Here is a 14105-nt window from a genome sequence, read left to right on the forward strand (position 1 = left end):
AAATAACCAAGATAGAATTTTTATTCTAGAGTATCACTTATCATCTAAAATGCTCTAGAATTTTCAATTACAGCTGAGCTGCTTTTTGTCACTGGCTTTGATTAGCTGCCACACCTGACACTGACAATCAAATGAGGCATAGATAGGTGGCAATGTACCCCAATAGCTAATTCCCCCCACCCCCTCCCCAACATTAAGTGGCTTATGGTCAAATTATTTTATTTTTTAAAAAGAAGAAAAAAAAAAGGGGAAAAAAAGTGTCTTTAGGAGCTCACAGAGATCATCACATCAGATATCATAAATTTCCTGTTGAGAAAAAGAAGTCACCAGCAATAAATGACTTACAAATATAAATCAGTTTCTTTTGCATTTGTCAATATGAACATAAAACATCAAAAAGTCTAATAAACCAGGAAAAAAAGGATAAAAAAAACAAACAAAAAAAAAAAACCTCTATTTGGGGGCAGTTAGGGAGGTTTCTGTAGTTGAGAACGGGTCCAGCCTGCCTTGTGGGGCGGCTGCAGACAGGAGCGGAAGGAATCTTGTTTGTAAGGAACACCCCCCCCCCCCCAAAAAAAAACCCCCCACACACCACCCTGGACTTTAAAGCGAGCGTTTCTGCTTCTTGGAATGTCGCTGGTTGACCGAGTCCTCGTCACTGCTTGGCTCCGCCTCCTGTACTGCTCTCGTCACCGCCCTCCTTGAGCCAGTCCTCCTGTTCTCCTCCTCTCGCTGTCGCTTTCATCTTCCCGATAGTCCTTCCGTGTCACCATGGTCACTGTTCCGCTTGCTCCGCCTCCTGCCTGCCGCCTCCTCCTCCTCCTCCTCCTCCTCGTCCTCCTCTTCCTCACTCTCCACCCGTTTACGCACACGCCCACCGTGCCCCACTCCCCGCCCTCCACTGCCACTCTCCTCCCGGCCTCTGGTTGGCGGTCTGCCCCGCTTGCCGTTCTGCATCTTCCTTCCCCCTTTCTCATCGTCCTCGTCCTCTTCTTCGTCGTCCTCCTCCTCGTCCCGGCGAAGGGGCAGGGCACGCTTGCGGACGCGGCGACGCAGGTAACTCACCCCCGGCAGGATCTTCCTCAGGAGCTCAGTGAAGGTCTGCTCCGTGCGCACCACAGACTGCAGCACACTGCTCCCAGGCTGGTTGTACTCCTCGGCATTGGAGAACACCAGCTTCATGTCCTCGATGAAGTCGTGCGTGCCACGGTACTGCGAGGACTGGAACTTGCTCTGCATGGTGCTGAAGTCCATGGGCGAGACGATGATGTCCTGGTAGTCCTCAGCCTCCTCTGCTGACACAGGCTCTCTGGGGGGGAAACAGAGAACAGATTGGGAAGGGCACACGGAGCTTTTATTGAAGCACACTGGCTTATGTAACTATGGAATACCTAATAGCGGGCCAGGTGCTCAAAGTACACGCACAAAAAACCAACAACAAAAAAGTGTGTTATTGCAGCCTTTGATATTAGCACTGCAAAGACCATTACTGCAACAGTGATTACCAATGATATGCTGTGTGAGTGTAATAATAATAATAATAATAATAATAATTATTATTATTATTATTATTATTATTATTATTATTATTATTAGTTGCATTTATATAGAGCCTCTCAAACTCAAGGTACACGTCTGTACCTAAAGGGCCAGCTGTAACGGAATTTTATCAGCTTCTGCAGGATCTCCTCACACTTCTCAAGCTCCTGCGCTTGCCTGCTCCCTCCGATCTGGAGGTCTCTGCCGTACCTGCAGAAAAACACAATCCAGGTTTTACCCCCAGTTCAGCGAACTGAAACCCCGAACCCCAGTGCCTGAAAACGAAACCAGAGCAAAACCGCACAATAGCAGTGCTCCAAGAAACAGAAGTATTGCTGAAACATCTAGAGATCTAGTTAAACTCAACCGCAGGCATGTTTCTTCTCTGGTATATGTGAATGCATGTGTGCGCACCCCCCCCCACCCCCACCCCCACACACACACCCCCACAACCACTGGGGTTCCTCACCAGTTCGTCGATATCTGCTGGTTGCTTGGACCCACCCGCGATTCAGAGCGCTTCTCGGCGAGGGTTTCGAGGCATGCTTAGCTGTTTTTCAGTGCAGTTTAGCACTGGGAAGGGAGTGTTTCTTGGATAGCGACTTGCTCTGGACTTTAGTCCGCAGGAACGACTTCAGCTTCTTCCTCGGCCTCACTGGGAAACGCAAACATGGAAGCAGACAAGAATTAGGGCTGCACGAGTGGGTGACGGTCACCAGCTGACGGGAAAACCGTGTGAGAGTCATCCGAGTGATGAGGACTCACAGCTGTGCCCCGTGTCCCTCTGTTCCTCTTCCTCAGATTCTTCATCATCCAACTCATCCTCATCGTCCTCATCTTCTTCCTCCTCTTCTTCAGAGTCTTCATTATAGTTCCTGTCACACAGATGCAGGAAGTTTGGGTTGAGTGTGTACGTGTGTGTGTGTGTGTGTGTGTGTGTGTGTGTGTGTTACACAGGACAGCTCAAGTAGATGTGTGTGTATTTCCTCATGAACGTGTGACCGCATGTAAAGGAGTGGGTGGGTCTTACCTGCCACGAGAATAGCGGCGAGCGATGGTTGGCTGACAGGCTGGGCAGAGCCACTCCCCCTCGGGTATGCGGTAAAGCACCGGCCGCAGACAGAACAGGTGGAAGGCCTTATTACACTCATCACACAGAATCAACTTATCATCCTCTCCTACGGGCACAGAGACGGGAAAGAGAGGGAAAGAGAGATTTTAGTAAAGACCGTTATCAAATTGACTAAACGAACATACCTTTATTTTTTAAAAATGCCTCCATAAAGCTAAGATAGCACTGCATGAAGTCCTGCAACATCTGCAGCGGGAGGAGATCTGAGTAATCTTCTCGTGTGTAGGACATCCTGCGTTCTAGCTGCGTATGGGGTGAGGACCAATCTGATTTTCAGCACCCATCAACCTCCATGCTGGTTTACAATCATCTCTCCCCAGACAGATCCTCCATTTGCACTTCCACCATCGTGCCCTTCCTCCTTAACCTAACTAGCCACACTTGCTCATGAATGCAGGAGGTCATTATCCTCTCTCTCAACGTTCCTCCCTGCCCTCATCAGACACTCTGTTTCTCCCTGTCTGTCTGTCTGTCTCTCGGCCTCTCTGTGAGTTAAGTCTCTCCCTCTCTCTCTCTCCACCTGGCTGCATGCCCGCCTCTCTCCAAGTCCTGTTTTCCGGGAGCAGCTCACCTTTCTTGCGACACACTTTGCAGCGTGCGTTCTCCGCGGACATGTCCCACTTGATGCAGGCGTCGAGCATGCCAAGGAGCACATGCATGCGTGAGAAGGTCTGCGCCTCACGGATCGCCACCTTCCACTTCTCCACTGCCGTCGCCACCTGCAGGTGGAGGGGCGGAAAGGCAGAACAAAAGGATGAGCGGGGGGACAAAGCTACTGGCTCTCATGGATGTGGAGAGGGGCCACAGGAGGGCCACATCGAAGTGAGGTACCAGTTGGCGCTAGCACGCAGACACAGAGACAAGACATCACACCCGGGCTTTCCTCTGCCAGTTTCTTCTCCTCATCCACCTCTTCGGGCTTCCCACCTCCCTCCAACACTTCCTTCTTTTTCTTCTTCTGCTTGGGAGCCATGAAGCCCTGCAGGAAACTTCTTTATCACACTCTCCTGCAGCGTGATCACACACTCACCAAGTCCCTCAGCTTCTCCAGGTCTCGCACCTTATAAAACAAACAAATAAACACACACTCTCAAAGGTTTCAGGAGAAACCATAGCAGAGAGAGAGAGAGAAAAAACATAACACACTGGACAAACACCATTATCTAGCTGTCACAAACAAACCTGCCTGCTGGACTAGTTTCAGTACATCTATTACAGTTCATATTTGTCATTAAACATTGTTACTGCCCATACTAAACATTATACTTTTGCACTCTTACTTTTTGCATCCATCCACAAAACTAGCAAACATCACAGGCAGAGATTTACACAAGCCCCGCCCCCCTCACCTGCTCCTCGAAGTCGGCCGTGTCTTCCATGAAGCCCAGGCCACCCTTCTGCAGGCGGGACGCCACCTCTATTATATCACTGCGTAGGTAGCGGATGAGCTCCTGGTATCCGTCACAGGGCCTCAGACGTATACTGCCCTTCCGACTCAGGTGCATGGAGTGCACGATGTCCTGGAACCTGCCGGGGGGTGGGTGGGCAAAGGTGCTGTGTATAGCAGCTAAAACACCATCTGTCTGTGTGTGTGTGTGTGTGTGTGTGTGTGTGAGAGAACTCACTTGAGTTCCAGATTCAGTTTCAATTCACTCTCCCGCACACCCTGTGAGTGGAGGCTTTCTAGAAGCTCTTCAAAATCTTTTGTGGTGTCACACACAAACCTGCAAGGAGAGAGAATCTCCTATAAGCACCATGCACTGCACACACGAGCACACAGAACACTGGCCAACCAAGTTAAAAATGAAAAATAAAAGCCTAAAACTCGTCTTGGCCTCTGTGTGTTGCCATTAACCAGAAGGCAGTCTGTGGGCTTATGGGTAATCTACACATCACCCAACCAAGATACAAAAAATGACAGACAGAAATAGACCAACATGCCCTTTTAGTACAAAGACCAATTTTTTTTCAATACCAGAGGTTTTGGCCTTGTTTGGGCACAGTGGTCTCTATGCAGGTCTCAGGAGCTGGCACCCCCTGCTGGCCACTCTCATTAGTGATGCTGGCAATACTTTCATCATCTTCCTTCTCCCCATCTACACAAAAGAACAAAGAATATTCAGATAATCTAGAACATTTAGACATAGAATATAAAACTAGGACATTTACTATTAACAGTAGCTTAAACTAGTATGATTGTCAGGATGAGCTTTCTGTGTAAAGGACAAAAAAAAAAAAGAAAAAGTTCCCCGTTTGATGCATGTGTCAGAACTCCCAACACTACAAAATTCCCCCACCACTACACATGCCTGATTTTTGATGGATCTAGTCCCCAAGGAAAAGGCCCCACCCACCCTCCATATCCTCCTCTTTCTTCATCTCGTCTTCATCGTCCTCTTCGTCCTCGTCCTCTTCCTCAGGCACAAGGGTGAAGCAGTACTCGATGGTGTCATGTACCCAGCCCTTTTCTATGTACAGCCCTGGGACCACGTCAGAGAACAGCCAGTACCTGCGCACAGCAACACTACTAAAGTTTGCCCGCCACTACAACGTCCCAATCACTCGGTACACTCTACTGTTATAACAGAGTGTCACGCTTCAGTGTAGCTAAGCCTTTTAGACATCGCCTACTGCTGTTAAAAACGTAATATTCTTTTCATTGCAAGCTGGTACGAGAACACGTGCCTCGATCTAGCTGTGATCGTGCACAGAAACCGGCTGTAGTAAGGTGATAGTTGCACGCATCAGCTGTAGTAGGGCACGTGTGTATAAACCATGTGTAGTAAGGTGTGCAGTGTATGAACTAGGTGTACTAAAGTAAAGGTGTAGCGAGTGTGGTAAGGAGAGGGGTGTGTGTAGCAGGTGTGATAAGAGTAAGGTGGGGTGCCTGTACCGGTTGTGGTTGCGGTCGGTGCCTAACGGTATTCTCCTCATGACCAGCTTGGCCTTGGTGATGCCGTCCTGGAAGGCCCTCTCTGCAGCGGCTCTCTGCTTCCGCAAACGCTCCTCCTCCGCCTCCTTCTCCATACGTTCTACACACACACACACACACACACAGGGCATCAATAACAATGATTCAAAATATACATCCGTATATACACACACAGGCAGTAGTCTTCAAGAGTGTATGAAATTACATCCCCACAAACTTCCAACTCTCCCGATCACACACAGACATGGTTATTAGTCTATTAATACTCTGCTGTTGAGCCAGTGTTGTCTTCCATTTGCCCTCTTCTGTTGGACCCCCCCCCCCCCTGCACACTTCAGTCAGACATTACTGATGTTGCTATAGTGCCTTGCTTACACCAGGGCTCCCACTCCAAGTCAGATGTCAAATTCCCTGACTTTGCCCTGTCACTGAAGAAAAAGCTGAATTTCCATGACTTAAACGGAACGACGGGCCGTCTTTGTATGGACGCAGTAAAATCAAGTAACCATAACAACCACTCACACAATATGAGAAAGGCCTGAAAATAGCATTCTGATGTTCTAAATGGCAACTAAAATTCAAAGGTGCTTCAAACAAAATTCCCTCATATTCCATGACTTGACCCCTAATGATCACATACCATGCATGACCTTTCATGTCTGGGAGAGAAAATTCAATGACATTCCAGAAATTTCATGACCTGTGGGAACCCTGTTACACTCAATTTCAGGACAACTCCGCCTGGACTACGGCTGCACAAGACTGGAACCCTTTTCTCAGGACCTCACTGGCAAGATCACCAGGTGCAGGCTACAGGCAGACACCCCTCATCTGCCTGTGGTCCCGCATGTTCACCCTGCCAGGACTCTAGCTCCTGGTTACAGGACACTGACTACTCAAACAGCGAACCACATCAACTCAACTCTGTCTGTGTCGCCGAAGCCACTGCACACTACCGTATTTCCACCTCTCCGCCTGTTCTTCCTTTCCATCCCCCCCCCTCACCTTTATTCTGTCGTTCCATTTCTTCCTTCTCCTTCTTGGCCTGAATGGCCATCAGCCGGCGACTCTTCACCGTGCTGATCATGTCCTCAGGCTCCGCCTTGACCTTGGGTGCCTCCTTCTTGACTCCGCCCTCCTTCTTCTTCTCGGCCTTGCTGGCCGCCTCCTCAGGCTTGGCCGCCGCCCCCTGCCCCTTGGCCTCCAGCAGCTCCTTGCGACGCTGTTTCTCGGCACGCCGGCGGATGTTGGCCTCCTTGAGCGTGGCTAGCCGCTCTTTCCAGAGCTCGGCGGAGCGCTGCTGTACGGCATCCACATGGTCTTGCACTGAGTACGTCATCAGGATGCGGTGGCACAGTGCCACCAGCAGCCCCACCTTCTCCGCCGGCGTCAACTCGAACACCTCGGCCGTCTCCAGACGCTCCAGCATAGCGGCGCTCACCACGTCGTCGTAGCCGCCGGCGGTGGACGCAGTCGGCCACTGGTCGGACCCACGGGCGCTCTCGTCACACTGCGCGTCTGACGGTCGCAAGCACAGGCGCACCAGCTCCGACACAGAGTGCATGGTGAGCGGGATCTCGGAGAGCGGCATGTCCAGCTCACTGTAGGCCTCCGCTAGCTCGTCCTGCAACAGGGTCTGTAGCAGCACCACCAACACGCGGTTCAGGTAGAGGAAGCCAGCCTTGTCAGCCGCCAGCGCTTCCATCAGCATCTGGCTCGTGATTGGGTACTGGTCGTCAGGCATCAGCAGCTCAGCGTAGCAGCTCAGGAAGTCCGCCACCATGGCCACATCGCCGAACAGCGTGTTGGGCAGGCCGGTCGGGCATGTCCACCAGGCGGAAGGCAGGAAGCGTCCGGCCCGCCAGCTCCTGGTCCTCGTAGCGACGCTGCTGCTCGCGGCGCAGCTGCATCTCCCTCTCGCGACGCTCCTTCGCCTTCTCACGCAGCTTCTCCTTCACCTCCTCCCGCTTCTTGCGTATGGCCTCCTGCTTCTCCTCGTCGCTCAGCAGGGCCCAGCGACGCCGCTCCTCCAGGCGCTCCCAGCGCTTTTGCACCAGCTCCCGGAGCTCCTCGGGGAGCCGCCCACGGTCCTCCACCGACAGTGTCTTAGCTGCCCGCGTTACCATGGAGGACAGTGCATTCTTCTTGTCCTCCTTGCCCTTGTTCTCCTTGTAGAAGCGCAGCAGGTGCAGTGCCATGGGTGGCAGAGGTTTGCCCAGCTTCGGCGTGCCAGGGCCTGAGCTCCGCACCCTCTTCTTGGGGCTGCCCGAGGCCGGGGGGCTCTTCGCCAGGTCCAGCAGGGTCATTTGCTTCATTTTGGGCTTCTTGGAGCTCCCGGAGCCCTTCTCGTCTTTTTTGGAGTGTTTCTGGCCACCTGGCGACTTGCGATTCTTCTTCGCCTCGGTGAGCTTCTTGCTCTCTGATTTCTTGGGAGTGCCAGAATTCTTCACCTTCAGCGGAGAACCGTTCACTTTCTTCACCTGAAGGCATGCGAACAAAGTTAATCAGTTCAAACGAGAAGAATCCAAAAAGAAAACTGGTCTATCTACACAAGAACATCATTCCCAGGTGGCGTGGTCCTCGGTGTGAGAAATAGTGTTACCTGCATGTTTCCCCAGAGCGTGGGGCTCAGAGGCATGTTCTGAGAGTCGCTCTTCTTCTTCCTCTTCTTCCCCTTCTCGTTCACGGCCATCCATCTCGGCTCCAGACTCAGCCATCTTCAAGCCTCTTGTTGGGTTTCCCATCTGGAGAGCTGAGACTCTTTCTCTTAGATGAGGGGTTTTCCGCCAAAAAACTACACACACACACACACACACACACACACACACACACACACACACACACACACACACACACACACACACACACACACCACACACACACACAGCATACAAAAGGAACACAAAATGTTGTGTTGCATACTTTTGTTATTCTGAATACTTTGTGTTAGTTTTAAAAGCTTTGCATTTCTATAATTGTTTTCCCGTTGAAGCTCCCATACGACCAAACTTACGACAGAACAGTAAGAGCTTTTGAACAGTCCACATCAAGTACAGTGCTAACCTAGGCCAACTGTATCGACTGCTTGGGCGACATCAGTGACTACATACTAACCTTATGTGGGTCTAAGAGGAAGTCGCTGAATTTGCTGGGCAGGTTGAACTTTTTGACCAGCTCGTCCTCCACAACCCAGGGGGCGCTCTCTCCTGTGCCGAGCCTGAGTGCATAGTGTCTGATGAAGTAGCGCATGATCTCTTGTTGGGCGGCCTCTCTGTCCCTGAAGAGGCTGTCCGCCGGCACATCGCTGATCACTTTGTCTTCATCGAGCAGCTTCACGTCATATTTGTGGGGCAGGAATTTAGGCATCACCCACTTCTTCTTCTCTTCCTTCATACTGGTGGGGAGCTTTCTGGGTGAGCGGCGTGCACGATCGCCTGCTCAGAAGGAAGAAAAGCACACCCACACATGTTGAAGAGGAGCACACACACAAACATCCACTCACAAACATAAGGTGCATCTTATATCATGCAACAGCTCAGATGCGTCCCAGAATGCCAGTGGTCTTCGTGGCAGCCCTGGAGGACGTGGAGAAGGGTCACGCTTTGCGGGTGACTCACACAGGCTGTCTCTCCTGTTCTCCTCCTCTTTGGGCTGCTCCTTCTTCTGGATCTCCTGGCTAGCATTCTCTTTGTCGCTGGAGGGGGAATCGCATGCTCCTTCCAGCTTCTTCTCAGCGGTCTCCTCTGGAGTGGCTTCCAATGGATGGATTTTCACCACCTTCACCCGCAAACTTTTATCCTTACCAAGCTGAGAGAGAGATTTTTATTTTTAACAAAGACCTTCATTCAACTGACTTCGCAGTTATACCATTCTTGTGTTTTATTATATTTAAAAAGCGCATCACTTCTATAATGAGCCTCCCCATTATCATTGAAGACACAGACAGATAAACATGTCCAGACATTTTTCAACATGGGCTTAGGGAAGTAGAGGTAAATGAATCATGGGAAATTACTCTCTCTATGGTGATGTTCTAGCGCATTAAATAATAATTAAAAAAAAGACTCTGACCAGGAAGTCACACTCCTCTGCGACAGCGTACTTGGTGAGGATTTCCACCCAGGCCAGATCCACCAGTTTGTCCAGAGACACTGTGTTGTGGTGTACAATCTCCAGAACTGGTTTCTCAAACCACACAGGGTACTCTTCCTGCAGTCTGGGACAACAAAATTACCAAAGCAATGAGGAACATTTTACTTATTTTATTTATTTTTTAAAACCGCACACGTTTCAAAAATATTTCATGTTGAAGTGGTTTAGTGACCTAGCAGAAAGTTTTCACAAAGCACTGGGAGAGAAAGCTCAGATTTTTAGTTCAATAGCTGCGTAAATGTGGTCAGGGAATCTAAGATTAAACATCAAGCCAAGAAAGCAAGCAGTGCAAAGTTGTTATGGAAACCAAATAAAATGGATACAATTACAAAATGATATTTCTTATATAGGCCAGCAGAGGGTGCAAATCTAAATTAAAAATACAGCTCTGCACCAGTGTCAAAGGCGCACAAATCTATCCTACATTTTTCATGCAAATGTCCGACGTGACGAATGAGTGGTGCAAGTTATGCGAATTAACCAGCGTGAATGGGCCATGTTTTTGATGGGGAGATTTCTAATTAGTTCAAGTTTCTCTTGCATGCCCGTGTTGATTCTCATGCACTTTTGTGACTCACAGCTCAGTGACCTCCTGCTCCTCCTCCCAGGCCTCCATGTGCGTGAGCTGGCTGCTGCCCGTGCTTTTACACGTCCAGATCCGCTCACTGTAACCTCTGCATCCGCACATCATACTCTCTGAGCGCATCCGTTAAGGACAAAAGACTGGCGGAGGGCGTGCCGTGTGGGGGGGACAAACGCACAGACAGAGACACACCCTGTCTTTACAAAAAAAAAAAAAGGGGGACCTATCCAAGAACAAGTTGAATTACCTGGGAGAACAAAGGCACAAGGACTGCCAACTACTTATATTGATATTTGCTGGATACATATAAACTATATTAATTATACATACACACACCAGTCAATATATACCAAAGGTTTGGACACACCTGAATGAATATATGGGTTGTTTTTTTTTTTACAGTCTTAAAGGCAGTTAATCTAATGTTTTAGGCTTAAATTTGTTTCTAAGACAATGATAAATAGTGAAAGCCTACATAAAAATTCTAGCCTACATAAAAATATAAAATTTAAAAAACCAGTCCAATTTTTTTTTAAAAAGAATAAAATAAAATAAAAAAATACAACTGAATTTACTCAGCCCACTTTGCAAATAATTTTTGTCCAGAACTTTAGTCCCTCACCCCATGAGTACTCAGTGTGTGAGAATTTCTTGAAGACCTCACTTACACAAACACACCCAGACAGACAGAATAAAAATTCCAGTCAAAACTTTGAGAGCCCTCTGACTCCTAAAAGCTATGCTGCATAACCAGGGTAATGACTGGACTGACGCTGTATTGAGTCCAATCAGATGGCGCTCTGTAGCATGGGCCTGGAGAGAGAGCATGAGCCTTCATTCATAATTAATACCAGGAGCTCAATAATTAAAAGGCAGAATACTAGCCCAACCTCTAACGAGGGTACACTTTTAAATGATGTGCTGGAACTATAAAACCTTTAAATTGGAGAGATGATAGTTTAACACACAACCATTAACTTCCTTTAAAGGTTGCTCAATACAAGGCACAACACAAGTCAACCTGATTTTACTCTAGAAAACCATTCTGAAATGGAATAATTCTCAGTGTCCACCTTCCATGTTTTTAATGCCTTCTAGTGGTATTTGTATCACCTGAAACAACGCACAGCAAAGGGTTTGTCTTAATTTTGTCTGCTAAAAGAATTTTGCATCACTTATTGCCCAAGACAGGCAAGCACATGGTGATAAAACGATGGGAAATCCCCAAACCCCATTATATAAAGTGATTAAAAACACAGGTACGCCAGAAGATCCATGAAATATCTGTGTGCATCTGTTCAAAACAATGCTTTAGAAGCTTTATAAACAAGACACCCCCCCCCCCCCCCAAAAAAAAAAAAAAACAATAAGAAGAAATTGTTTGACAGGTACCTGTTCAATCTCGTGCTGGTCAGTGCGACTATTCAGACACCAAGCAACCATAGGCTTTACGCAGGAAACATGATTTAGTCTATCACTGCTCATCTGTGCAAACGTACTTCACCATAACAGAGATCAACTCAAAGTTAAAGGGATGTAGCGATTTAAACGTCAGAAACCCGTGCCTCACCAACTCAACACGCGTGCTACAGCACTTCCCTGTTCAATGACAAAACTCAGACACGATAACTTTTCTTTCTATTTTAGAATAGCTATCTAGTCAAATACCTACCAAATTAGAGACCTCGAGCAAAGATACAAAATACAAGCCTGATAGCTAGGTAGCTAGTTATCTTTAGCCAAGTGCCAGTGCATCTTCACGGACGTAACCCAAAGGCGTAGCAAGTAAGGGAGCACATTTTCCTGAAGACATGACAAACGAAACTGCAACATCAAAGGTCTGACGCGTCATTAGCAAAAAGCTAACGGATCCCATCCATAGCCTGTGCGTCTAGCTATCTTATTTGGCTTTGCTAGCTACATAGCAACTCTCGTAGGATTCAATGTGTAAGGCACATCCAGTTAGTCTCTGCACTGCCCCTGTGTATCTTGCACAAACTGGAGACATGGCAGATCCTAGTGTAAAGCGAGTTAGCAAGCAGTCATAGCTATACTGCCTTGAATAGTCCCGGTGTTAAATGTTAATGCTTGCTAATGTTAGCTCGGTTCAGACCAACATAAACGTGGTGCCCAAGTCCGGCAGAGTAGTTTTTCTTGATTAGCCATTTCGACCATATCGCTAAATTGGCCGACCTCTTTAAATAAAGTCTCGATGACATTTTCACATTAGCTAGCCGGTTAGCTTCAATGAGAAGCATCACTGAGGATAACCTATCGTATGCTAATCAGGAAAACAATCACAAAAGCGAAACATAAACCGTCCTGATATATTTTAAAAAGAGGTCATTAGAGAAATTGAAGGTTATGAACTGGGTAGCTATACATTTTCTGGCATACCATTGTCGTGAAGCGACAGAGCCAGGAAGCCCTGCCTTGAGAGAAAGGATACTCTTTGTTCCTGAAGGCCTCCTTGGTGTGTCCGATGATGTAGACTTCTTCTCCTGGGCCTGGCGCCTCGGCGAGCGGCTTCGCTAGCGGGTAGGGCTTCCGGCCCAGCAATGGTGCCATCGTAACTCGCAAGTGACAGCGACGATGAACTAATAAATAAAGCTCCTTTTACCGCAAAAAAACACGTCAAAATACTGCACAACCATGAACTCCAGATTCCTACAAGAACACAAAGCGCTTCCCAACGGTTTTTCCGACATTCAACGCGTCGCTAGCATCAAGCTAGGCTAGCGTCTTAGCTGTCGCTGAAAAACAATAACAGGACTCTTCGGGTTAGTATTCCCCTCGCCGCCTTGCTCTGGTTACTCGAAGGGCCGGCTGTGTCATAGCTAGCTATTTAGCTAACATCCTGCTCTTAAAAAGAGACGGCGTCAATTTCTCTTGGCTTAAACTGGTGTTTAAAGAGGAAACTTCTGCAAGCCGGGATGGAAACGCTACTGCCGCCTCCGAGGCGCTCGTCAGCGGTATGGCGCGCTTTCTAAACTGTCCCAGTGTGCACTTGGGCCTCTTCTCCGCGTGATGAAGATTCGTTTTCTGTTCCGTTCTGAGTTTCTTGGGCTTCCTAAGGCAGCCGTGGGATATATCAGCTATTCGTTATAAATAACAAATAAGAGACAGAATGCTTGATTGAAAAAGGGCGGGAGATCCTACTTCACCGGCAACATACCGCACAACCCCAAAACTCCGTTACCCCGGCAGCAAGCGGCGTCTCAGAGCTTTATCCCGCCTACCTCAATCACCAATTGGCTCCCCTCATACGACTCCCGAAGCGGGGAACTCTTATTGGTAAACATTGCTGTCAACTATTTTATCCACGCCACCTTTATCAGTGCGACCCTGAAAGGAAATGGAGCGACGGAGAGTGTTCGGTTGGAAAGGAAGGGTAAAGGTCAGATGGAGCCAAACCACTATGAATGATAACTTTACGACTAATTCTAAACTGACAGATTGTCGAATCCCGTCTACCAGAAGACACATACTTCCTGAACAATGTCATGTTTTAGGGCTATTTTAAAATCTGCGGAAAGGGGGCAGTATTGTAGAGGTCAAAGAAACAATAGAACAGACGAATCCCGATACTTATTCTCTCTTTTCTCTTTCTTGCTAAACATGCAACGATTAAACCGCAGTTTTCGATTAGGCACAGCTATTGGATTCAGCCCGTTACTCAAGTTTCCAATCGAAACAGCGTTCTGAATATATGGGTGAACCGTGGCCTAAACAACCCTCCATTAATTAATGCCTTATTATAATGCTAT

General features: G+C 48.2%; 1 protein-coding gene across 1 annotated transcript; it reads right to left on the reverse strand.

Annotated features, from left to right (window-relative positions):
- Positions 1 to 564: 564 nt before the first annotated feature.
- baz1b (bromodomain adjacent to zinc finger domain, 1B) lies at positions 565 to 13544 on the reverse strand. The gene is given in 28 exon segments (XM_035525604.1): positions 565 to 723; positions 726 to 782; positions 784 to 1309; positions 1642 to 1723; positions 1984 to 2048; positions 2050 to 2194; positions 2305 to 2414; positions 2570 to 2717; positions 3243 to 3390; positions 3543 to 3659; positions 3661 to 3704; positions 3707 to 3731; positions 4021 to 4198; positions 4297 to 4395; positions 4647 to 4767; positions 5026 to 5180; positions 5565 to 5703; positions 6609 to 7419; positions 7421 to 8083; positions 8206 to 8286; positions 8288 to 8326; positions 8328 to 8397; positions 8710 to 9037; positions 9221 to 9410; positions 9675 to 9819; positions 10334 to 10425; positions 10427 to 10451; positions 12788 to 13544. Coding segments are annotated over 28 exon segments (4842 nt in total). The 5' UTR covers positions 12907 to 13544; the 3' UTR covers positions 565 to 603.
- Between the last annotated feature and the right edge of the window lie 561 nt (positions 13545 to 14105).

This window comes from Electrophorus electricus, chromosome 4, assembly GCF_013358815.1.
Source record: "Electrophorus electricus isolate fEleEle1 chromosome 4, fEleEle1.pri, whole genome shotgun sequence".
Classification (NCBI taxonomy): Eukaryota; Metazoa; Chordata; class Actinopteri; order Gymnotiformes; family Gymnotidae; genus Electrophorus; species Electrophorus electricus.